General features: G+C 39.2%; 3 protein-coding genes across 7 annotated transcripts; all 3 read left to right on the top strand.

The window, feature by feature from the left end:
* The first annotated feature begins 2841 nt into the window (after window positions 1-2841).
* Window positions 2842-6319, top strand: LOC143354093 (uncharacterized). Its single transcript, XM_076787840.1, has 7 exons — window positions 2842-2992; window positions 3076-3319; window positions 4455-4564; window positions 4668-4787; window positions 4858-5007; window positions 5080-5136; window positions 5957-6319. Exons 1-7 carry the CDS (start codon window positions 2863-2865, stop codon window positions 6145-6147), a joined length of 1002 nt encoding a protein of 333 aa, XP_076643955.1. The 5' UTR covers window positions 2842-2862; the 3' UTR covers window positions 6148-6319.
* Window positions 6320-8452: 2133 nt separating this feature from the next.
* LOC143354094 (uncharacterized) lies at window positions 8453-11781 on the top strand. Of its 2 annotated transcripts, none has more exons than XM_076787842.1 (7): window positions 8453-8607; window positions 8685-8928; window positions 9864-9976; window positions 10080-10199; window positions 10287-10436; window positions 10509-10565; window positions 11345-11781. In XM_076787842.1, the coding sequence occupies exons 1-7, from the start codon at window positions 8478-8480 to the stop codon at window positions 11521-11523; spliced, it is 993 nt and encodes a 330-aa protein (XP_076643957.1). In that variant the 5' UTR covers window positions 8453-8477; the 3' UTR covers window positions 11524-11781. The 2 variants fall into 2 exon arrangements, with proteins under 2 accessions (XP_076643957.1, XP_076643958.1); XM_076787843.1 differs by having other exon boundaries at window positions 8463-8607; window positions 8688-8928.
* A 2836-nt stretch (window positions 11782-14617) lies between these two features.
* On the top strand, window positions 14618-17939 carry LOC143354095 (uncharacterized). Of its 4 annotated transcripts, none has more exons than XM_076787847.1 (8): window positions 14618-14621; window positions 14787-14871; window positions 14952-15192; window positions 16129-16241; window positions 16345-16464; window positions 16552-16701; window positions 16774-16830; window positions 17607-17939. In XM_076787847.1, the coding sequence occupies exons 2-8, from the start codon at window positions 14790-14792 to the stop codon at window positions 17771-17773; spliced, it is 930 nt and encodes a 309-aa protein (XP_076643962.1). In that variant the 5' UTR covers window positions 14618-14621; window positions 14787-14789; the 3' UTR covers window positions 17774-17939. The 4 variants fall into 4 exon arrangements, with proteins under 4 accessions (XP_076643962.1, XP_076643961.1, XP_076643959.1 ...); XM_076787846.1 differs by having other exon boundaries at window positions 14949-15192; XM_076787844.1 differs by lacking the exon at window positions 14618-14621 and having other exon boundaries at window positions 14729-14871; window positions 14949-15192.
* The last annotated feature ends 7887 nt before the right edge of the window (window positions 17940-25826 follow it).

Genomic DNA, 25826 nt, shown 5'->3' with positions numbered 1-25826 from the left:
CGCTGTTCATTGATTTCCTGTCGCTAGCAAAATAAATAGCGAGTAAACGAAACATCAACGCTAGCGTGTCGGTGAGGCACTACTTATTTTGTGACGGAACTTTTTGGTTTCTAATTATTCTTTTATGAAACTAATACCAACATATTCCTGAAACTTTCCCGATTAAAACGATGTCAAGCACGATACAATTTGTTTCGTATTTCGTTGTTTAATCCACGATATCGTGGAGCCTCTATTATCCGAACTTTTTTGTTTCTCATTATTTCCTTATAAAACTCGTACCAATCTATTCCTGACACTTTCCCGATTAAAACGATACCAAGCACGATACAATTTGGATCTCATTTCCATATTTAATCCACGATATAGTGGAGCCTCTATTATCAGAATTTTTTTTATTTATAATTATTTCCTTATGAAACTCGTACCAATATATTCTTGACACTTTCCCGATTAAAACGATACCAAGCACGGCACAATTTGGATCGCATTTCTTTGTTTAATCCACGATAAAGTAGAACCTCCATTATCCGAATTTTCAGTGAAACGTGTGTTGTTTGAGTAATCAAACAATTATATAGCTACTATGTATTGTAATATGTCCTTTAGGTTGAACTGTTCAGATGCGAACTACGTATTCAGGCAATGGGGAAGTCAGATGTCGATTCAGCTAATAGAGATTCCTACTACATCGTGAATTAAACAAATAAATACAATTCAAATTGCGTCGTGTTTGGTCTCATTTTAATCAGAAAAATGTCACAAATATGTTGATGAAAGTCCCATAACAAATTAACGATATTAAACAATAACTCATTATCATTGACGAGCTTAACAACATTTCTAAAGAAAGCAAATTAAACAATGTTTTGTTGTATGAACAACGTGAAAATCTTCTAGTAAAAATAATACTGTAATTTTCAATTTGTCATTTTCGTACGTTTTTTCGAGATGTTTTATATTTTTTTTATTATTTGTAACATCTCTATGGAATCGATGAAAGGGGACTTTAAAAATCGTGCAACTGAAATAACGTGTCATTCGGGAGTTGCATATTTTTTTTTATCGTATTCCACGAATTTCCGTGTAATTCAAGCACCCTTCTATTCAAGAGGTTGTCTGCATATTTTTGCGGCATAAAGGGAGCATCTGACTGTTCAAAAGCGTAGTCTTTTTGAGATTGTGATTAAATCTTTTTATACGTCGAATCACCAGACCTTTGAAATACCTTTACATTTTTGGTGTAAATCAGTGTCCTTCGACCGTTCAACTTTAAACACGCATAACTTTTGAACCAGTGAATTCCTCCCCTCAAAACTTCGATTTTCGGCATTTTCTCGTCAAGATGTACAAGACTGTATAGTAAAAAGTAAAAAATTTCTGGGTTACCAAAGTGAAGTTAAGCCATTTTTCATATTTCCACATCGACGAAAACTATTCTGGATGCTTAAAAGACAAGTGGACGTTGTGTCATCTTTTCTGTGTAGAACGAAAAACAGTTACGGAGAGATATAAAAAAATCTGAATCATCAACAGATTATGGTAGTGACACCATACGTGGACGGAATAAGAATCGGGCGTGGGCCCTGATTGGTTAAAAATTGCCGGAAATATGGTTTCTTTCTTCACAATTCCTTTTGATTTTAGAAACGTAACAGTGACGTTAACAATGAAAAAGAAAAAATACTTTCTCTATATTTTTCGGCGATCTTTGCTGCAAAGTAATTCCAGTTTTATACGCCGCGCATTATGTTCGATTAATTTAAACGCCTTCCGCTGATTAGTATCGTACATAAATCAACCAGAATCCTGTTATTTTTAATTCTATTCGTTCATCCTGTGTATCGTTGCAACGGAAAAGTCTGACCGATTAACCTTGAGGAAAGATGTTTTCTACGAATTGTTTTTCTGCAATATTTCCGCCGTACATGTTTAATTAGCGACGAATACATAGTTTACTGTTCCCGCATTCGCGTCGACAGATGTACAGGGCGTGCCAAAATAATGTGTAAACAGTGAAGGATTCTGTACCTCTGGATCGGCGGAGATATGTTTAAAAAATTGCGTGCAAAATTGTCGACCGGTTTTCTCAAGGTTAAATTTTTTAATTGTCCTATCGTAATCTACTCATCGTGTGGATAAAAAGTCACGAAGTAACCATGGGTCTCAAGGCAAACGTTCTCATATAAAACGACTTTAAAGTTTCGTAAGCTAATTTATTCCATATGTATACACGGTGTCCCAAAATGGTGTAAGCGTGGTGGGAAAGATTCTACATGAGAAAACATGGAATAAAAGAAAATTCAGCGAACAAGCGTGCTCTTGAATAGGAATCGTCCGACGTGTCTGTTCATGACCTACTAATTTTATTTCTCAAAAAACGCTAGGCACGTGAACTCGAATTTTTAATACCGATTGTCTTGAAAACGAGATGTCGAATGAGAAAAATTTCCGTTATATTTTCGATATATTTTTTCATGTAGAAACATTCCCGCCACGTTTACATCATTTTGGGACGCCTTGTAGACATGTCGAATAAATTAGCTTACGAAACTTTAAAATTGTTTTTTAAGAGAACGGTTGTCCCGAGATCCATGGTCTCTTCGAGATTTTTTATCGTCCCGATGAGTAGATTACGATGCATCAATAAAAAATTTGACCTTGAAAGAACCGATCAAGGACAAAGCACGTAATTTTTGAAACACTGATCCTTTACATATAATTTTGGTACAGCCTGTACTTCGCACGTAGCTCGTACAATTTGATAAATCAACACAGCCACTTCCAGGACCTTGACATAGAAGAATACCCACCTCTCCTTGCGGTATTACTCATGGTCAGCGGCGATTCAAGTTATAAAAGATGCGACAAGATCGCGAAACCGCCGATTTGTACGCGTTCTCTTCGACAATGACTGCGTACAGTGACTGTCGTGCGTTTCTATCGAGATGCGTTCTACTGGCGCTTCTCGTCGCGTGCTGCGCCGCTCGAGGTGAGACACTGATCGCTCGACGAGTGAAAACCGTTGGGCTGATCACCGATTATTATTATCTATCGATCATTTTCTTTCCAAAGAGATCTGTGACAAATCAAAGTGCCCGGGTCCTCTGAGGTACTACACGGAACTCGAGTGCAAGCCGATATACAAAAATCCCGAAGATTGCTGTGCCGAGGCGTTCGATTGTAGCCATTTGGAAAAATTGTCCAAGAACAAGTGTTACATAAATGGCCGGGAATATAGTATCGGTGAGAAGCTGAAAGACGAGGACGCGAATCCTTGCGATATAGGCTGTACGTGTAGAGAAGGGTACGAAGGCCGGTGAGTATAGTGGGACAGTGTTTCCAAGTAATTTCTCGATAAATGTCAATAATTATAATTCCTAGCTTCTTTCGGACTGCGGACCTCTCCGCAAAATAAAGGCTACTTTAGAACGCCTTAATTCATTTCAGTAAATCGAAAGAAACAGTTTTAATCATAAACGCATAATAAAGATTTCCTGTAGCTGTCGCGAGCAGTATTCCCCTAATCCGCGCACGCTCCCCGGAATTAATCGCATACAAGATCCTAGTAGAAGAATTCACCCATTTTTGCACTACACTTTGAATCAACAAATTACGTTTCATTCGTAGCGTCTCATTTGAACACGTTGACTGCCATGTCACCCATATGTGGGTGACGGAATTATTTGTCCAGGTTTTAAAATGAGTTTTTATGTTAATATATTCACTGTACCAAATTTGATTAGGATCAGTAAAACGTAAGAAAGTTGGAGGACTACTCAATATAGTACATTTAATTTTTTTCAATTTTTATTTCATTAAATAAATTACTTTGATTATACGGAATTTTTGATGTTTCTAGTTTGGCAGTCAAAGTGTTAATAAAATACGCCAGTGCCGGGCACATTTGCCTCAGTTGAGGGGAAACAGTCCCCCACTGTAGCGGCCACTGTCCCCTTCCAGTAAGCGCCGTTGCCATGGCGAAAGGACGCGTTTCGCATGATGAGTGAAGCTACGAAGGTACGTCTGGTTGCCTATGGTGGGGCAACGAAGTCACGAGACTAGAAAGAAAGGTTGGTGGGGGAAGCAAGCGTTTGAGGTAGCGTTGCCAGATCAAGACTCCCCACTCTAGCTTCCCCTTCTACCGCGATATTCTCTGTCGCGCATACCCCGGTACTGGCGGAGAGGGGGTAACGTTTTCCCCTCGATTCTTGCTCCCTCCCCTCAACTGGCGACGATGGGTCGACTGCAACTGTGCTCAGGACTGAACTTACCACACCTACAGAGAGCCATTAATCGTTTTACAGTATGTAAGGATAATAAATGGGTGAATTTTCACTTCTTTCCACTGCTTCGCGTTACAGCTACTCAGTATTGTCCTAAATGCATTAAATCCGCAGTGCAGCTATCTTATTTCGACAACGGTGTAATGCGTTATTCTAATTTATCTATAGAGCGGCCACCTTCGTTTGCGCTCAGATCGATTGTCCGTTTTTTCCCCCGCAAGAAAATTGTCACATCAGACAGTCGTTCGACAAATGTTGTCCGTCAACGCCGGTATGCTGTGAGTAAGCTTAATTCGATCAATTCCGTTCAAGAAACGACATCGATTTTCTTTAATGGACTCTTAAGCGCGTGAAAGCAATTAAATTGGATTAAATGTTCAGTGAAGGAGGGTGAGAAGAGAGCGACTTGCGAGGTAGACGGCATCGTTTATTACGACGGGGAAAGCTTCACACCAAAGTCTGATCCGGATCTTAATTGTCACTGCTTGCCAGAATACAAAGGTATATTATTTCGTACCTATAGCGCAACCATATCTAACGCGCGAATTTTTATGTCGATGCTCGCGATTAGGTGAGAACGTTGAACCATTCTGCAAGAAGCCAAACCACGGATACTGCTCTCCTCTGTTCCGCAACGCCGACGAAATACACGAAAAATGCGCGCCCGTCTTTTATGCTGGTCAAAATGTGCAAAAGGACTGCAGTTACGCTTCTAGATGCGGTAGGTATTTTAACGTCATCAACCGGAAGCTTCGCAGATGACGGTCCTAATCGAATGTTCGTATTCTTACAGCGGACAACAATGATTCCGTTGTTCACAATCACGATGGCAAATCTGTGACAGAAATAGGTACGTTTTTTATCAACAATTCACCCGACTAGCAAAAAAGCATTTGTTCGACATTCGGTTATTTTTTCGATCGACAATTTCATTTGATGTTCAAATTCTCGTTCTACTTTTGTTCCATTTGATTTAATCACCCAGCTGCTATTAATAATTATCATGCTTAAACGAAATCTTACTGTACATATTATGCTACCGTCAATATGCATCGCATAGTCCAATTATGCCGGAAATTCGAACTGACTGAGCTATGTACAGGGTGTCAACAAATTATAAAATTAAAAAAGTTTGGTGCAAAATTGACCTTGACCGACTTTTCCAAAGTCAAATTTTTTTTATGATTGTATCTTGTTCTTCTCAACGAGAGGAACAAACTTCTGGAAGGAACCATGGGTAAAAAATGAACTGTTCTACAGGAACACGATACAATCACAAATAAAAATTTGACCTTGAAAAAGTCAGTCAAGGTCAATCTTACACCAGATTTTTTTAACAGGTCTTCGCCGATCCTACGGTGTAGAATCACGCTGTTAACGGTTTTCACGCGTAATTTCTTGACACCCTGTACAAGATATTTATCGAATTGGAATCTGGTATTTACAAGCTCGAACTTGGAACTGTTTCGAACTTCGGAACACATTCCAATCTGCGAGAGCCTCTCCTACAATTTCACGAACACTACGTAGAAATCATCGAGGTGTTGTAACTCGAAAGGGAGTCGACTGGATTCTCGAGCAAACGTAGACATTGCGGTGTATTTAATGGATTGATTGTGCATTGAAATAGCAACGGATATCAGCTGTTTCTCTCTTCTTACGTGTTGCAGATGAGAGTAAAGTGTGTCAATTCGGTAACCTGACGATGCACATTGGCGACACACTGAACGAAGGGAACACTTTCGAATCGGTTTGTACAAAATGCAAGTGCGAAGTACCACCGATCCCAACGTGCATGCGCATGGACGTCTGCGATACCACGAAAATTGTAACAACACCTTTCACTGGTGTCATACTATAGTTTTGACGATTGCTTGGAGTGCACTTTCGGAAAACGAACGGATCTTTGTAATTTAACCATTAACGCGGTTTAGCCGACGAAATACCTGATATTGTAGGTACATTTATTGTTCAATTTGTTCTTCTTGACGTATGTGATTAATAAAACATGTTACTCGTTTCGGCGATCAATCTCGGTGGAGTTTTCATCATGTATGTCACTTATACGAGTCTGCGAAACACATTATTTAAATTTTCGTTACCAGCCCGCATAAAGAAAGTTGTGGACTGTGTCGCCAAGGGATAACCATTTGGGTATCTGTTTTCTCTTCTCCTTTTCCACCTCCATTATCCCATTCCTAGACCTAGCGACACTGGTTGTGAACAATAACTTTCACTACTTTTCTCGTAATTCCGACTAAACGAAATTTTGCCAAAATTTTCATCTTGTGTCACCTAGTAAACTAATCCAGCTAGGGAGAAAAACAGAAGTTGGCCTGGTGTATTTGTAAAAAATATATTCTAACTTGAAGCGTGTGCTATCAATTATGAGACCGACTGTATAGGTTAAGGGACCTAATTACCACGTTTATACCAATGTTACACGCCAGGGCTGCGAGCGTGAGGTTTCAATTTGTTAGTTAGGTACGCGGACGAAACTGATGCGGAATCAGAGAGCTGCTAGCAATGGAGTCAAACGCAGACGAACCCAATACGAAATTGGGGTCGTTGCGCTGGGAGGTTTAATGACTCACAGACGAACCTGATGTGGAATCATACATATTCCGATTAAAATGTGTTTTACAAGTGCCCATGTCGCAATTGAATGTATAGTAAAAGGTAGTTTTATCTAAGATGCCGGGTGTTGACGCATTAGCAATGCGGGGTCTAAGAGCAGTTACTGAATACTGATATAGAACTATTACTGGACTATCGGGTCTGTTGATACGAATGGGAACTTTAGCCCGGTTTCATTGGAACGGAGTTTTACGAATGAGACTCGACGCGGAGTGGGGAAAACGGCCGATTTAGGAGTGCAGAAGTCAAAAAGTCAAACATGGAGTAGGCATTTCATACTATTTCCTACGTAAACACATCGTTCGTAGAAGTTGAATACAATAATTTTACTTCTCGAAATAATTATTGGTAAGCGTGGCAAAGGCTGACAGTAGTAGTATGAAAAATAGCATCGAGATACAGGACGTTCAGAAGCCGTCTCCAGAAGCATTAGGAAAATAGAAAGAAACAAATTTTCTGGAAATGTTTAAATTATACAGAGACTAGTGTACTAGACAACGTGTAAACAAATTGTTGCAGAAATTGCGATTTCTTTCAAGAGCGATAATGTAAATAACGCATTTTGTACGTCACGGTAACTAATGGACATGTTGCAAATTTCATCGGAATCTTTTTTAATTATTAGTAATAATATAATAATTATAAGCTTTAGTAATGTTTTGTTTTATTAGTTAATATAATGCTTAGAGATGTAAATATTATTTTGTTTGCGTTTTTATTGTAAATTTTATTTCTGAAAATAATACTTATGTAAAAAAACGGAATTTCACACAAATTTCTCATTCCTATGTTTTTTTTGCACTGTTTAAAAAAAATGTTTCAATAAACTTACGGGACTCTACTAGCATTCTTTATACTTACATAATGTGTATAAAATACATGTAACAGAGAATTATCTATTATTGGTAGCGATCAGAATTTTGTACGTCCAAATCGGTCATATTTTCCTCTGTGCGACTTGACTCTACACGTTACTGGACAATTAGTGACCAAAAAAAAGTGAAAATGCAAGGGTTTATATACCCCCAAAATGAATAGGGTGATCTGTTTATAATCTGTATATAATGTTCATAATGTGACGTAGGGTCACATTCTAGTTCTTGTAGCTTCCAATTAAATCAGGTCACACTACGATATTTGTTAAAAGTTTTAAGCGAAAGGTTATCTAGAGCACTGCCTGCACAGAGACGATCTTGAACAGACTCCAGTGTGAGAAAGATGAACAGAATCAATCGAAATTAATTTACGGAACTTTCAGTTCTTCAAGAGAACGGTTGCCTCAGGACTCTTGACTTCTTCGAGAATATGTATACTTTTGGTTACGGTGCACAAATAAAAAATTTGACCTTGAAAAACCCGGTCAAGGACAAACTTGCACGTAATTTTTCGAAGACCGATCCTTTACACGTAATTTTGGTACAGTCCATACTTTGCACGTGGCTCGTACAAATTGATAAAGCAGCATAGCAATTACCAGGACCTTGACATAGAAGACCCCACCCCTCCCCTCCATGCGATACCCGGCATTGACGGCGGCGATTCAAGTTATAAAAGATGCGACACGATCTAGAGACCGCCGATTTGTATGCGTTCTCTTCGACAATGACTGCGTACAGCGACTCTCGTGCGTTTCTATCGAGATGCGTCTTACTGGCGCTTCTCGTCGCAAGCTGCGCTTCTGAAGGTGAGACACCGATCCCTCGACGAGTGAAAACCGTTCGATTGATCACCGATTATTACTGATCGATTTTCTTTCCAAAGAAGTCTGCGACAAGTCGAAGTGCCCGGGCCCTCTGGGGCATTACAACAACATCCAATGCAAGCCGATATACAAGAATCCCGACGATTGTTGCGCAGAGGCGTACGATTGTAGCCATTTGGAAAAAATGTCCAAGGACAAGTGTTACGTAAATGGCCACGAATATAGTATCGGCGAGAAGCTGAGGGACGAGGACGCGTTACCTTGCGATAACGGCCCTGTGTGTACGGGAGGGGAAGATGGAGGGTGAGTACTGTGCGATAGTAATTCCAAGTCGTTTCACAGAGAATATCAATAACCGTATTTGTTAGCCACTTTCAGACTGCGGACCTTTATGCAATATAGAGGCTACTTAAGAACGGCCTTCTTTCCTTAATTTCAGTAAATCGAAAGAAACAGTTTTAATCATAAATTCATAATAAAGAATGCCTGTAGCTGTCGCGGGCAGTATTCCCCTAATCCGCACACGCTCCACGGAATTAATCGCATGAAAGATCCTAGTAAAGGATTCACCCATTTTTGCTCTTCACTTTAAATCAACAAATTACGTTTCATTCGTAGCGTCTCATTTTAATGAAATACGCCAGTGCCGGCCACATTTGCCTCAGTTGAGGGGAAACAGTCCCCACCGTAGCGCCACTGTCCCCTTCCAGTAAGCGCCGTTGATACGGAAAAAACACGTGCTTCGCATGATGCGAGGAGCTACGAAGATACGTATGGTTACCTAAGGTGGAGCAACGAAGACACGTGACTATCCTGGCAGCGCGACGAAGGTGCGCGCTGCACGAAAGAAATGTTGGTGGGGGAAACAAGCATTTGAGGTAGCGTTGTCAGATCAAGACTTGTATCCCCACTCTAGCTTCCCCTCCTACCGCGCTATTCTCTGTCGCGCATACCCTTGTAATGGCGGAGGGAGGCTAACATTTTCCCCTCGATTCTTGCTCCCTCCCCTCAACTGGCGACGCTGGGCCGCGTACATCTGTGCTCAGCACAGAACTTACCACGCCAAACAACAGCCATCGATCGTGTTACAGTATGTAGAAACAATAAATGGGTGAATTTTCACTTCTTTCCACTGCATCCCGTTACAGCTACTCAGTATTGTTCTAAATGCATTACATCCACAGTTCAGCTATTTTATTTCGATAACGGTGTAATGCGTTATTCTAATTTATCGATAGAGCGGCCTACTTCCATTACTCTAAGGGCACTGAATGCCCGGAAGAACCCACGGAAAAAAATTGTTACATCAGACGGTCGTTAGACACCTGTTGTTCGACAACGCGGGTATGCTGTGAGTATGCTTAATTCGATCAATTTCGTTCAAAAAACGACATCGATTTTATTTAAAGGGTTGTTAAGTGTGTTAAAGCAATTAAATTGAATTAAATGTTCAGTGGAGGAGGGTGAAGTGAAAGCGACTTGCGAAGTAGACGGCCACGTTTATAACGATGGGGATTTCTTCACACCACATTCTAATCCGCAACTTGACTGCGTCTGCTTGCCAGGGTACACAGGTATATTATTTTGAATCTGTAACGCAACAGTATCGAATAGATTTAGCGTTCTAACGCGCGAACATTTATGTTGAATCCCGCGATCAGGTGAAAACGTAGAACCCTTCTGCAAGATGCCAAATCGCCAATTTTGCGATGCTCGGTTCAACGACCCCATGCAAATACACAATAAATGCGCGCCCGTCTATGATCGTACTGAATTCGTGCATATTGGTTGCACTACCGAATCTAGATGCGGTAAGTTTTTTAACGTTATCAACAGGATGGTGCGCAGATATCACTTCTAATCGAATGTTCGTATTGTTACAGCGAGTGACAATGATGTCGTTGTTCACGGTCACGATGGTAAATCTGAATCAGTGACAGGTACGTTTCTTGTCAACAATGTACCTAATTAGCACGAAAGCATTTGTTCGACATTCGGTTACCTTTTCGATCAACAATTTGATTTGATATTGAAATTCTTGTTCTAGTTTTGTTCCATGTAATTTCATTAATCTGCTGCTATTAATAATTAGCATGCTTGAACGAAATCTTACTGTACATATTATGTCACCGTTAATATGCATCGCATAGTCAAATTATGACGGAAATTCGGACTTGCTGAGCCATGTACAGGGTGTCAACAAATTATAAAATTAAAAAACTTTGATGCAAAATTGACCTTGCCCATCTTTTTCAAGATCACAATTCTTTATGAATGTATCGTGTTCTACTCATCGAGGGGAACAAACTTCTCGAAGGAACTATGGGTAAAAATTAAACCGTTCTAGAGAAACGCGATGCAATCACAAAAAAATTTGGCCTTGATAAAGTCGATGAAGGTCAGTCTTGCACCAGATTTTTTTAACAGGTCTTCGCCGATCCTCCGGTGTAGAATCACGCTGTTAACGGTATTCACGCGTAATATCTTGACACTTTGCAAAAGGTACTTATCAAATTGGAATCTGGTATTTACAAGCTCGAATTTGGAACTGTTTCGAACTTCAAAACACATTCCAATCTGCGAGAGCCTCTCCTACAATTTCACGAACACTACGTAGAAATCATCGAGATGTTATAACTCGAAAGGGAGTCGACTGGATTCTCGATCAAACTAGCAAATAAGCGAATATAAAATGTCTCTCTCTTCTTACGTGTTTCAGATGATAGTAAAGTGTGTAAACTCGGTAACCTGACGATGCACATTGGCGACACACTGAACGAAGGGAACACTCCTGATTCGGTTTGTGTAAAATGCAAGTGCGAAGTCCCACCGATCCCAACGTGCATGCACGAGGAGAACTGCGATGCCACAAAAGTTGCAACAACACCATCTCCATGATGTCGTACTATACTTTTGACGATTGTTTGGAGTGCACTTTCGGGAAAGTAACGGATCTTTGTAAATTAACCATGTAACTCGCTTTAGCCGACGAAATACCTAATATCGTAGATACATTTGTTTTTCAAGTTGTTTTTTTTTTTGTAAGTATGTGATTAATAAAACATTACTCGCTTCGGCAATTAATCAATTTCGGTGGAATACGAAACACATTATTTAAATTTTCGTTACCAGCCCGCATAAAGAAAGTTGTATACAGTGTCGCCAAGTGATACCCATTTGGGTATCTGTTTCCCCTCCTCCTTTTCCCCTTCCACTATCCCATTCCACCACCGTGAGCACACTTCAACGTCCCCCACTAAGACCGTAGGCTGGTCACGTGACGTGACCGTACTCCGGTCATCAGAGAGGGGGTACATCGTATTCCCCTCGATTTTTCTCGACCTAGCGACACTGGTTGTGAACAGCAACTTTCACTACTTTTCTCGTAATTCCGACTAAACGAAATTTTGCCAAAATTTTCATCTCGTGTCACCTAGTGAACTAATCCAACTTGGCAGAAAAACTGATGTTGGTCTTGTTTATGTATAAAAAAGTTATGCTAATTTGAAGCGTGTGCTATCAATTATGACACTGACTGTATAGAGTAGAGGACCCAACTACTGTGCGTATATTAATTGATTAGTCTTGATATCTTGACTTGTTAACTGATTTCAATGAAAAAATTTATTATCTCTTTTTTAATGTTCATTATGCTTTAGAAATCAGTATAATTAATACAGGCACAGTAATTGGTACCTCCACAATAATTGGGTCCCTATGTCTGTACTGAAGCAACAACGGGGAACATTTAATCGATTTATCTTGAAAACCGTATAAAATGTTCACCGTATAAAAGACAGAGAGGGCAACAAGGGGCGGCAAAAGGTCGCTCGAGGTTGCTTCACTGTGGACGTAGCTTAATATCTCCGGATGTCATGGAGCGTTGAAACCGGAGCGAACTTTGCCATTAAAGTTCTGCTCTGCGAACCGCTCATTTATCCCGGTTTGCGGACGAAACCGCACTGCTCGTCAAACATACGCTAAATTGAATTTGTTCGCAGGCGCGGCGTCGGAAACAATTAATTTTTAACGTTCTCGGAAATGTCGCGGCGATGACGGGCACGTGTATCCGACGCCCGGCTGTGTGTGTCAGATTTCCATTATCACCCGGAACAAACATATGAATTCAGAAAAATGCTAATCAACGATACGCGTTTTTGTTTTTGAATTTTAAAGCTGTTCAGGATGGATCTAGTAACCGGACCATAGTTCCTTTTCCAGGTAGGAAAAAATTGTAGTGGAAAATTCTGCATTGTTCAACGAGTTCTATCATCGCGTACTGCGAGTTTTTGAAGGAGCACGTCGCTGCATCTGCAAAGTACAATTGCACTTGTTTTCTAAAATGAAACCTTACGAATTACTTTTTTATATCAATTTACTTCTCCCGCCATTTTGAACGAAAAAGGGTTAGAATGCTATGTCGAAAATGTTAATATTCCGTGAGATATTTCAACTTTAATTCAACGTTCGTGGCTCTTAAATGAAATTACTTTTCCGCCATTTTCGTTCCACCGGGAGGATTAAACATTAAATTACCAGAAAAGTAAAAGTTTACCTGCCACGTTCAAGGAAGTTCGAAACCGGCATTTTGAAATAGTACATTTTGAAGCATTCCAACACAGTTCATCTGTAAAAATTGTAAATTATTATTTTAAAATAATCATCTTAAGGGTGAACTAAGAAAATTAAGAAGTATTTTCTTTTGACAAAATGTTTTCCGCCTATTAGTGACAAACATCAAGAATTCACTGTATTTGATCATATAGAATCATTTGTTGGCGACGGGTTATTACCCCAGAAATATGGTTTCAAAATCAGGATGTCGCTAGGATAGTTAGTAGGCCTCGTAACTAATATAATTTAATTGACACAATCCGAGCGGTAAGATTGTTTCGTGTGGGATCGTTCAATTACTAGACTAGGACATTGGACAATAATTAAGGGTTTTAAAGATTGCACGATTTACCAAACAACTCAAACATATTCCGTTTAAAATGTGTTTATAGGTGCCGGTTCACGTTTGAATGTATAATAAAAGGTAGTTTTATCTACGATGCTCGGTGTTGACGCATTGGCAGTGTGGGGTCTAAGAGCAGTCACTGAATACCGATATAGAACTATTACTGGACTATCGGGTCTGTTGATACGAAAGTGAACTTTATCACGGTTTGACTGGAACGGAGTTTTACGAATGCGACTCGACGCAGAGTAGGGAAAACGTCAAATGTCAAAAAGACAAACACGGAGCAGGAATTTAATGCTATTTCCCACGTAAACACATCGTTCGTAGAAGTTAAATACAACAATTTTACTTCTCAAAATAATTATTGGTAAGTGTGGCAAAGGTTGACAGTAGTAGTATGAAAAGTAGCATCGAGATAAAGGACGTTCAGAAGCCGTCTCCAGAAGCATTCGGAAAATAGAAAGAAACAATTTTTCTGGAAATGTTTAAATTATAGAGAGACTAGTGTACTAGACAACGTGTAAACAAATTTTTGCAGAAATTGTAATTTCTTAGAATGATAAGTAAAATGAAAATGCAATATTTTTTTACTTTTTTAGCTGAGCAAATAGCGATAATGTAAATAACGGATTTTGTGCGTCACGGTAACTTATACGCATGCTACAAATTTCATCGGAATCTTTTCTGATTATTAGTAATAATATAATAATTATAAACTTCTGCAATTTTTTCTTTTATATGTTAAACATGTTAAGCGAAAGCTTATCTAGAGCACTTCCTGCCAGAGATGATTTTGAACAGATTCCAGTGTGAAAAAGATGAACGGAATCAATAGAAATTAACTTACGAAACTTTAAGTTCTTTAAGAGAACGATCGCCTCTGGACCCTTGGTTTCTTCGAGAATTTTTATTCTTTTGATTAGGGTGCAAAAATAAAAAATTTGACCTTGAAAACCCCGGTCAAGGACAAACTTGCACGTAATTTTTCAAACACCGATCCATTACACGTAATTTCGGTACAGCATTTACTTCGCACGTGGCTCGTACAAATTGATAAAGCAGCATAGGAATTTCCAGGACCTTGACATAGAAGACCCCACCCTCCCCTCCTTGCGATACTCCGCATTAACGGCCGCGATTCAAGTTATAAAAGATGCGACACGATCTTGAGACCGCCGATTTGTATGCGTTCTTTTCAACAATGACTGCGTACAGTGACTCTCGTGCGTTTCTATCGAGATGCGTTTTACTGGTGCTTCTCGTCGCAAGCTGCGCTTCTCAAGGTAAGACATCGATCGCTCGACGAGTGAAAACCGTTCGATTGATCACCGATTATTACTGATCGATTTTCTTTCCAAAGAAGTCTGTGACAAGTCGAAGTGCCCGGGCCCTCGGGGGCATTACGACAACATCCAATGCAAGCCGATATACAAGAATCCCGACGATTGTTGCGCATGGGCGTACGATTGTAGCCATTTGGAAAAAATGTCCAAGGACAAGTGTTACGTAAATGGCCACGAATATAGTATCGGCGAGAAGCTGAGGGACGAGGACGCATTACTTTGCGATACCGGCCCTGTATGTGTGGAAGGGGAAAAAGGCAGGTTAGTACTGTGGGATAGTAATTCCAAGTCGTTTCACAAACAATATCAATAACCATATTTGTTAGCCACTTTCAGACAACGGACCTTTAAGCAATAATAGAGGATACTTCAGAATGCCCTTCTTCCCTTAATTTCAGTATATCTAAAGAAACAGTTTTAATCAACAATGCATAATAAAGAATGCCTATAGCTGTCGCGGGCAGTATTCCCCTAATCCGCACACGCTCCATGGAATTAATCGCATGAAAGATCCTAGTAAAGGATTCACCCATTTTTGCTCTTCACTTTAAATCAACAAATTACGTTTCATTCGTAGCGTCTCATTTTAATGAAATACGCCAGTGCCGGGCACATTTGCCTCAGTCGTGGCGAAACCGACCCCGCTATAGCGCTCACTGACCCCTTCCAGTAAATGCCGTTGCTGTGGAGAAAAGACGTGCTTTGTATAATGCGAGGAGCTATGAAGGTACGTATGGTTGCCTATGGTCGGGCAACGAAGACACGAGACTATCCAGGCAGCGCGACGAAGGTGCGCGCTGCACGAAGGAAGGTTGGTGGGGGAAGCAAGCATTTGAGGTAGCGTTGTCAGATCAAGACTTGTGTCCCCACTCTAGCTTCCCCTCCTACCGCGCTATTCTCTGTCGCGTATACCCTGGTAATGGCGGAGGGAGGCTAACATTTTCCCCTCGATTCTTGCTCCTTCTCCTCAACTGGCGACGCTGGTTCGACGGCAAATGTGCTCAGCACAGAACTTACCACGCCAAACAACAGCCATCGATCGTGTTACAGTATGTAGAAATAATAAATGGGTGAATTTTTACTTTTTTCCACTGCTTCCCGTTACAGCTACTCAGTATTGTTCTAAATGCATTACACCCACAGTCCAGCTATTTTATTTCGATAACGGTGTAATGCGTTATTCTAATTTATCGATAGAGCGGCCTACTTCCATTACTCTAAGGGCAATGAATGCCCGGAAGAACCCACGGAAAAAAATTGTTACATCAGACAGTCGTTAGACACCTGTTGTCCGACAACGCGGGTATGCTGTGAGTAAGCTTAATTCGATCAATTCCGTTCAAGAAACGACATCGATTTTATTTAAAGGGTTGTTAAGTGTGTTAAAGCAATTAAATTGAATTAAATGTTCAGTGGAGGAGGGTGAAGTGAAAGCGACTTGCGAAGTAGACGGCCACGTTTATAACGACGGGAATTTGTTCACACCGCTTTCTAATCCGCAACTTGACTGCGTCTGCTTGCCAGGATACACAGGTATATTATTTTGAATCTGTAACGCAACAGTATCGAACAGATTTAGCGTCCTAATGCGCGAACGTTTATGTTGAATCTCGCGATCAGGTGAAAACGTAGAACCCTTCTGCAAGATGCCAAATCGCCAACTTTGCGATGCTCGGTTCAACGACCCCGACCAAATACATAATAAATGCGCGCCCCTCTATGATGGTACTGAATCCGTGCATATTGGTTGCACTCCCGATTCTAGATGCGGTAAGTTTTTTAACGTTATCAACAGAATGCTGCGCAGATATCATTTCTAATCGAATGTTCGTATTCTTACAGCGAATGACAATGATGTCGTTGTTCCCGGCCACGATGGTAAATCTAAATCAGAAACAGGTACGTTTCTTGTCAACAATGCACCCGATTAGCAAGGAAGCTTTTCGATCAACAATTTGATTTGATATTGAAATTTTTGTTCTACTTTTGTTCCATTTGATTTCATTAATCAGCTGCCATTAATAATTAGCATGCTTAAACGAAATCTAAAAATTAATATGCATCGCAAAGTCAAATTATGCCGGAAATTCGAACTTGCTGAGCCATGTACGGGGTGTCAGCAAATTATAAAATTAAAAATGTTTCTTGCAAAATTGATCTTCCCCGATATTTTCGAGATCAAAATTCTTTATGATTGTATCGTGTTCTACTCATTGAGGGGAACAAACTTCTCGACGGAATCGTGGGTAAAAAATGAACCGTTCTAGAGGACCACGATAGAAACACAACAAATTTTGATATTGAGAAAGTCTGTCAAGGTCAATTCTACCCCAGACGTTTTTAACAGGTCTTCGCCGATTCTACGGTGTAGAATCACGCTGTTAACGGTTTTCACGCGTAATTTCTTGACACCCTGTGCAAGGTACTTATCAAATTGGAATCTGGTATTTACAAGCTCGAATTTGGAACTGATTCGAACTTCGGAACACATTCCAATCTGCGAGAACCTCGCCCACAATTTTACGACCGCTATGTAGATCTCATCGAGCTGTTACAACTCGAAAGGGAGTCGACTGGATTCTCAAGCAAACGTAGACATCGGTGTATTTAATCGATTAATTGTGCATTCAAATAGCAACGAATATCAGTTGTTTCCCTCTACTTACGTGTTACAGATGAGAGTAAAGTGTGTAAACTCGGTCACCTGACGATGCACATTGGCGACACACTGAACGGAGGGAACACGCGCGATTCGGCTTGTACAAAATGCAAGTGCGAAGTCCCACCGATCCCAACGTGCATACGCGAGGAGAAATGCGTTTTCTCAGAAATTGCAAAATAGTTTTGACGATTGTTTGGACTGCACTTTCGGGAAAGTAATGGATCTTTGTAATTTAACCATGTAACGCGCTTTAGCCGACGAAATACCTAATATTGTAGATACATTTGTTGTTCGAGTTGTTCTTTTAGAAGTATGGGATTAATAAAACATGATTAGACGTGATTAATCAATTTCGATGACATTTTCATCATGTACGTCACTTATACGAGTCTATGAAACACTAAACAAAACAACTAAACGAAGTTTTGCCAAAATTTTCACCACGTGTCACCCAGTATACTAATCCAGCTTGGTAAAAAAACTGAAGTCTTTTGGTCAATTTATAAAAATGTTATTCTAATATGAAGCGTGTGCTATTAATTATGAGACTGTCTGACTGTATAGGGTAGGGGACCGAATTACTGTGCCTATATTAATTGATTAATCTTGATATCTTGATTTATTGACTGATTTAAACGAAAAAGTTCTTTTAACAAAATGTTTTCCGTCTATTAGTGGTCTGTTACAAATAACAAGTAGGCGAACGTTACATTAGTATTTTACATAAAACTCCACAGTCTATTGATTTATCATACGAATTATATCGAAAGCAGGAGTTCCAACCAACAAGAAGAACAAACTACAGAGAGCAAATGTAAGAGATTTGAAGAGCTCTAATGAAGTCTTCAGACGTTCAACGGAAATCAAAAGATCCCGAGCAAGAAAGTTCGCAACAGCGGAGTACTTTTCCCTGCTACGCTTCACTGAATAAATTTATCATTACGACAAAAGCAAACTTAAAAACAAGAAACGCAATTTTCCCATGCCAATACTCAATTACGCGGACGGCGAAGTTGAAACATTGTACTCGTTCCACAAAGACGCCCATGTAATTGCGAAAGTAAACGTAAAAATCATTCGAATAATTTCCTCCGCGGTGATACGATGTCTGTTTCAAAGTACCTCGCGATCGTTTATTTAAAGAGACGGTCACATGCAAGCGCTGCGAAGTTCAACAATTTTCATGAATATTTTCCAAAGCGATACTACGTCTCGCGTTATCATATATTTCTTTTGTCTCGTAATTCATTTGGTTACCGTTTCGTCATGCAGAACAATTTTTTATACAGTTTTAACTAGTTGTTTCTCGGGCCTGTCCACAATGTCGCCAGGTTAGGGGAGGGAGCATGAATGTAGGGGAAAAGTTACCCTCTCTATGCCAGTACCCGATTAGTCATGTGACTCTGTGACTCATGCGCGACAGAGGCGAAACGCGTCACGTGACCGGGCCGCGACGGAAGCGTGGGGGAATGGCGTCGGTAGAAGGGGAAGGGTAGAGTGGGGGAACAAGTCTTGATCTGGCGACACTGGTCTTATAAAAATAATAGTACAACGATGAACCTGGACTCATTTTAAAGCTCGAAGCCCCTACTTTTGCCATTCACGTTTTTGGTCGAAAATGCTATAAGTTGGACCGTCTGTAAAATCATTAAAAATTGTTTTTTAATAAATCTATTACAGACTCGAAGATTGGATCTTCTCCTTCACAACGACTGCTTAAATCTTAATCTACGATATTTTGGGGCTGTTTTATAGAATAAAAAGGAAGAACAAAGGTGACAGTACACCTCTGATTCAAAGCTGGATAGATCGATTAGAAAAACTCGTAGATCAAGTTTTAAGTATTTGTTTTAAAGAGGTGGCTTCAATCTTGAAATCTACGGTGGTTTCAGTCACGAGATCAATTTTTCAATGTTCTTAGAGACGTTTCAATTTGTAACATTTCCGGCCAATAAAAGTGTCTTCAGTTTCCCAGTCGTTGTGTCATGAAAAAATAACTTACAATTAGATAAAAATGAACGATGGAGGGGAGAAGTAGAGGGTTCGAGCTTGAAAATGGGAGCAGGTATTATTGTTGTTGAACGTTGCTTTTCCCATTCGCCGCGAACATTTATGCAGAATTTTAATGGGCTCGCGTTTCAGTGTACGCGTACTGTTCAATGACTTTCCGCGACGCGATTAGATAATCATTGAAAAATAGAAAAACCGCTGTGGATGCGTTAACGCGACCTAAAAGAAACACGTGCCAGGGAACTCGATCGTGAGCGAACGTGCCGTTTATCAATGAGCGTTATCCGCATTTTTCCAATTCGCAACGTGTACTGTTACTGGCATTGTTGATGCTCGGAAAATTTCTTACTGGAGTATCTCCTCCGATGCAAAATTATCTTCCGAGAGGCGTTGATCATGCTATATTATAGCATGAGGCAACCGTTTCCACGGCAAATTAAAATATAATGTTTTTCACTGACCCTTCGCTTTATCTATTCCCTGTTCGAACGCTATTGGGAGCTCCATTGTTTTTAATCGTTTCCTACGAGGAGGAGAAAATTCCTGTAAATATACAGTGTGTTTCACCTAACTCGAGCATCTAAAATATCTCGCTTGGTTTTTATGATAGAAGAAAATTGCAGAGGAAAACATTAGTTGGTTCAGAGGGGCAAATATTATGATAAGCAAAAAAATTTGTTCAAGGTTATATTTTTCGAGATTTCAAGGTCATCGAAGTTTTTTTAAATAGAATGATATATTTTTATTATCGCTATACGATAGCCGAGGTCAAGACGAATCCAACGACCTGTAATATTATTATTTGAATTTCAAAATCATTTATATTGTTTTAAAATCTGAAATGGTTAGGTTCCTGTGACACATGCTAGTTTAAACGTTAAAGGGTAATCGAGTGGTTAAATCGAATTAAATTACATTAAAGCGTTAATGAATCCGTGAAATCCATAACTGCGGATGCAATTTTATTTTAAAGCTATTTTACTCAGGTGGGTATCTACTTCTCAATAAAACCGACGATACAGTGAAGCTACGCGACACCAATTCGAGCAAATTAATCCGTGAAGATTCATTCTGGTCGAACAACTCGGTTTATGCAAAGCGATGGTTATTAGAAAAATCTGTATTACCATTGTTCATTCAAGGTTTCGCGGCAGGCGATAAGAATGATTAATTCGCGACGTTAATTGAGAATTACGATTTCCAATAATTGTCCCAGCAGAAGCGATTTATTCCCTTATTACAAAATCCGTTCGAATATCTCCTTTCCATTTCTGCAATCCTACTCAACAGGTGGAGGGAACGTTCTGCCTCGTACTGTCTATTTCTACGTGTAGTTGAGAATCGAATTCCACTCGAGGGAGGTTAAAGCCCCGAATCTCCGACATTCCTGTCGGCACTCGCGTTCATGCGAATCGCCCCAACAGCAATGTATCACTCGACGATACTTTTATATTGTGATAAACTGCTGGCGGATTTTTATTAAATTGTTATGCGTCGAAATGTGTCCGCAGGATACGTGAAATTTACGCGAAATTTATTTAAAACAGCAGAGTTTAGTTTATAATAACGTACACTAGAATATAGCATGACAAGGGGTGCTATTGCTTTGTATAATGCAAATTTTATATTATCTAAATCTACAAAATGTTTCCAAGGGATACGTAAAATGCACGCAAAATTTGTTTAAAAATGGTAGAATTAATAATTTGTATAAGAGGCTATATTGTAGCATAATATGATAAAAAAAGTTGTTCACTCGTGTTATCATCTCAATTATTCATAAATTTGACAAAACTTTTACATTCATGACAGATACAATTACTGGTCTGACTCGATCAGTGTCGCCAGATCAAGACTTGTTCCCCCACTCTAATTTCCCCTTCCACCGTGCTACTCTCCTTGCTTGCGCCGCGGCCGGGTCACGTGACGCGTTCTAGCGCCGCAACTTTTCTGAAAATTTAGTCTCGCGTGCCTAATGTTCATTAACATAGTTCCCGACGTGACGACATTGTCCGGTCACCTGTTACTGTTAATTCCATTGCATCCCGCCTACGTTATTTCATCCCTTCGGGGGACATCATTAAAGTTCAAGCTATTGATTCCGACCATAAACAACGTTTACTATCTTACAGCTACGACCTCTGCATGGAAGAAATTCTTGGCGACGATATCTCTTGTTAACACGCTCGCTGTCATCAATGGAATATTTTATTAATTACGGCGTATCCTACTCGGGAGGAATTAACAAGATGGAGCGCAACAACCATATTTTTATTCATAGATAATACGAGCTTATATAAGAATCGATTAACAATTTGGAAGGAAAAATGAAAAAGATTGCAAAAAATGTTTAATTTTAAAATATTCTTCAAACAAATAGTTGAAATATTTGAAATCTGGTTTCGCAGATCTATTTCTTATTAGAGATAATTAAGAAAATATGTTTTTGACCTCCAACTTTGAAGGTTGTTTTCACCACTTCAATGTGGACGACGGCCGATAAAAAAAAACATGTGTCGAATATTTTTCTAAGAGCTACATCTCACAAAGTTTTATTAGAATCGGCTTGTGTAACTTGAATATGTTCCCTTCTTAGATAAACAATACACATATCAAATTTTATATTTTTTTTTATATACATATAGTCAGTAAAAAATTTTATTAAAAATTAGTACCAATCAAGATACAACTGAAGTACAATTTAAACAAAACACTTAAAATGATAAGGATTTATTGAGTAAAATGGATGAAGAATTTCGAAATGCAAAGGGTTAACAATGATCGATGAAGCCGCTACTGATGTCACACCATTGAGTAATATTCTAAATTCGTTATACTAATAGCGAAACTTTCTATTATTAGGCAAAACACGCAATCTGATGCAGCCAGATCGGAAGTTTCTGTTCACGTATGTTACATTTAATATTTCACGCAAATATTCGGATCACGTATGTCCGATTACGTCACTGCTCGATATCGTTCACACAGATTTATACGGACGATGACGTCAGTCGAATGTATCGTGATCCGAATACACACTCGGAACCGTAATCGTTCAGATTTCAAATGTCCCGCCCTTGCGCAGTTGCTAAATTGTTGAACAATAATACCAAAGTGAATCGGTCTTGCGAGATAATAATCGAGAACGGTCTGCTGGGAGAGTATTCCTTTCGAAACTGTGATAAAAGCTCTCTGATAAAAGGAGTGGAAAAATATAATAAAGCTGTCATTAAGGATAATTGTATTGTAAAAGCACCAAAGATTAAGTGGAAAATGAAGGAGATCAATTTTCTTATTCGATAAAATGTTCCTTTGAATTCTTGCTTGAATTGTCTTATTCTATTTTGTGCTCCTTTCACCTTTCACTTAGATTGTCTTATTCAATTTTGATGTTCCTTTTATTGTTTACTTAAATTATCTTAGAGTATTTTATGTTCCTCTCACTTCTCATTTAAATTTTCTTGTTCGGTAAATTTATGTTTGACATTTTACTGGAATTATTTTGTTTGATAAATTTATATTCTTAATAGTTATCTAACATAACTATTATAAGAAAAGTCATCATTTTTTATTCGTAAATTTTATATTTTAAATAATACTTTTGCGCTTAAGATTGGACTAGTTCTAATTGTATCGTTATTAACATCACTTTAATTAGTTATATCTCGACTGCTCAGTTATTATGGTTTTTTACAGTTTACTAGTCACGTTCTAACAGATAACACTTAATTATAGTCACCTTAATCAGTTGAAAATAACAATCGTACGTCAATCATCGAATATAATGAGTCATACAATGAGTCAGTGGCATTTTAGGTCATTGAAAGTGCATACTATAAAATATTACAGTCAACAAGATTTAAAAGCTATTAATATGACTATTTTGATCGTTTATACGAAACTAATGTCGCATAACACTGTACTGCTCGAACACAAGTGAAGTTAAGTGATCAATAGCAGGTATGAATTGCTTATAGTCAACTGACATCAACCACCACATCAAAGTGAAAATTTCCCACATTTATCTATTATGGATAATCAATTAATATTAACACTTACATCGGCGTGAAGATTTAAGCATAATAGGTATGAACTGTGTGTAATCATTTGACATTAACAATTACACCAACGTGAAAATTTAAAATATTATGTATACATACATAATACAGACTATAGTCTGTTGGTATTAACTGTTGGTAATATTATTATAAAGATTTTATGTCAGTTGACAGTGACAGGAATTTTAACAAATAATCACATCAACTTATTGTAGGATAATTAATCACATTTGTCTGAACGAATGTTATAGTCATTCGTCATCGATAGTTAATCTATTGCTTGACTAAATGTAAATAAACATAGAAAATAATTTAATAGTAAAAATACTATTAAAACCAAAAAAAAAAAAAATAATTAATATTTCGGTCAGTTTATAGCAATCCTTAATAAATACTATCAAAATCTCATTACAATATAAAAATTAACTATTGTCGCCCGAAATTTATCATTATTCTCATCGAATAATCAATCGATAATACTTCAGGAAATTCGTCACTTGTCAATTAACACGAATGGCCATCTTAATTAATAGTCCCAACTATTCGATCGACGAAGAGGCAACATCAGGCAACAGAGCCTAATCAATCGGCATGTAATTACCCAGCAGTCAGTAGCAATAATTTGTAGTCAGCTGATTTTAATTAATTACGCGAACAGACCGCGTGACTATCCGGTTGCCGGATTATAGTTGGTCAACGAGAAGAAAGGTGTAGCGTTTCTGAAAACGACACACGAGACGGACGAAAACTGCCGGCGTGCGTACCTGGATGTTATTCGATCAATATAAATTGCTGACTGGAAATGTCGCGGCGCATTACCTAAAGTTCAACGATTCACGGCGAGAACGTGCATGCGTGCTTTACACCGGATGCCCTCTCCCGTTAAACACAGGCCCCGTACCGGATCCCGGGGATGATGTTTCGCGAAATAAAATTGAATTATGCGAGATTGAGGCTCGGGCCAGGAGGCGGCCTTACGAAATGTTCTTCAATCAAAGTACAGTGATTTCTCTATATATTTATGTCACCAAGACCTGGATGATAAACGTCGCGGAATTATCCCCACTATCGCGGGGTATACTTCGTGAGGGGCAACGAAGCTCGAAAGACCTCGGTAAACATAACACGGCTCGGGTATGTCTCCTGGACGATATACGACGCTAGCAAGACCCTCGTTGTTGACATATATCGAGAATTCACTGTATTTTCTTAAAATATATTTTTTTACCATTCTACCTTAATACCTTTTTACAAACCTAATTAATCTTCATTCCATTCGACAGGGTCCCCAAAGAAAACCGTCTGTGGCCAGTTTGAAATCCGTACCCCTATCACAGGGGTAGTCACAGAGTGAACACGGTTTAACGAATTATGCTCGATTTCTTCCGTTTTACTTGACGAAAAGTTACGAAAAAATTCACGAACATTCTACCTGGTAGTACACACGATTGTGAATATTTTCCGAATTTTGGACTGCGAAATCGAATTTTCAGAAATTCCAGAAGTTTCGAATTGCCGATTTTGTATTAAAGTTATCGGACAACCATGTTTATATTATTATAGTAGTCGTGTCTTGTTATGGCTATGAACATGTATTTTTTCAGATTTTTCGAATGAGGCAAACATGTTAGAAAAAAATCTGAAAAAATGCATATTTTTCATAGAAATTTAAGAGATTCTCTGATTAGGCGGTGACGTGTCAAAGAGAGGCTGCTAGATTCCCTTGTGTAACGTGTCGGCGCGTTTATTGTCCTGCAATACGGTGCCATTTTCTTTCACCGTTGCAGCAACGATAACTCCATCGGGGCTGGTGTACCGTCGAGTAATCAAAGGGTACAAAGGTGCGTTTGTTTGTCATCCCCTCGAAAACGCGAGCCGGAGACGATCCGCAACACGATTTCCAACGATACCCAGCGCGCCGGACACGGCCTTTGATCTGCCGGACACGCCGCCGGCCACGGAAATCCGACACGAGGCGTGCTCTCGAGCAACAGAAGAAGCCTCGAGGATCGATCCCAGAAAATTGAATAACCGTGGTGCCACAGAAAACCAGCTTTTCAACCAGCTGCCCCACAATGGCTGAACTTTACAATTGCCCCCTCCACCTTTTGACACCTATTATACTCCATTCCATTCGTTTCGACGCACCGAACGCGAATATGACT

Source organism: Halictus rubicundus, chromosome 5, assembly GCF_050948215.1.
Source record: "Halictus rubicundus isolate RS-2024b chromosome 5, iyHalRubi1_principal, whole genome shotgun sequence".
Taxonomy (NCBI): Eukaryota; Metazoa; Arthropoda; class Insecta; order Hymenoptera; family Halictidae; genus Halictus; species Halictus rubicundus.
This window is presented reverse-complemented; position numbering and strand designations above follow the sequence as displayed.

Bases quoted from the DNA above. Each gene is read 5' to 3' on its own strand.
- LOC143354095 (XM_076787844.1), top strand. From the start codon at position 14,742: ATGCGACACGATCTTGAGACCGCCGATTTGTATGCGTTCTTTTCAACA. The intron at 16,465-16,551 runs GTATATTATTTT...TCTCGCGATCAG, and splicing joins CTGCTTGCCAGGATACACAG to GTGAAAACGTAGAACCCTTC. The intron at 16,831-17,606 runs GTACGTTTCTTG...TACGTGTTACAG, and splicing joins TAAATCTAAATCAGAAACAG to ATGAGAGTAAAGTGTGTAAA.
- LOC143354093 (XM_076787840.1), top strand. From the start codon at position 2,863: ATGCGACAAGATCGCGAAACCGCCGATTTGTACGCGTTCTCTTCGACA. The intron at 3,320-4,454 runs GTGAGTATAGTG...ATTTATCTATAG, and splicing joins AGAGAAGGGTACGAAGGCCG to AGCGGCCACCTTCGTTTGCG. The intron at 4,565-4,667 runs GTGAGTAAGCTT...TTAAATGTTCAG, and splicing joins TCCGTCAACGCCGGTATGCT to TGAAGGAGGGTGAGAAGAGA.
- LOC143354094 (XM_076787842.1), top strand. From the start codon at position 8,478: ATGCGACACGATCTAGAGACCGCCGATTTGTATGCGTTCTCTTCGACA. The intron at 8,608-8,684 runs GTGAGACACCGA...TTCTTTCCAAAG, and splicing joins CGCAAGCTGCGCTTCTGAAG to AAGTCTGCGACAAGTCGAAG. The intron at 10,200-10,286 runs GTATATTATTTT...TCCCGCGATCAG, and splicing joins CTGCTTGCCAGGGTACACAG to GTGAAAACGTAGAACCCTTC.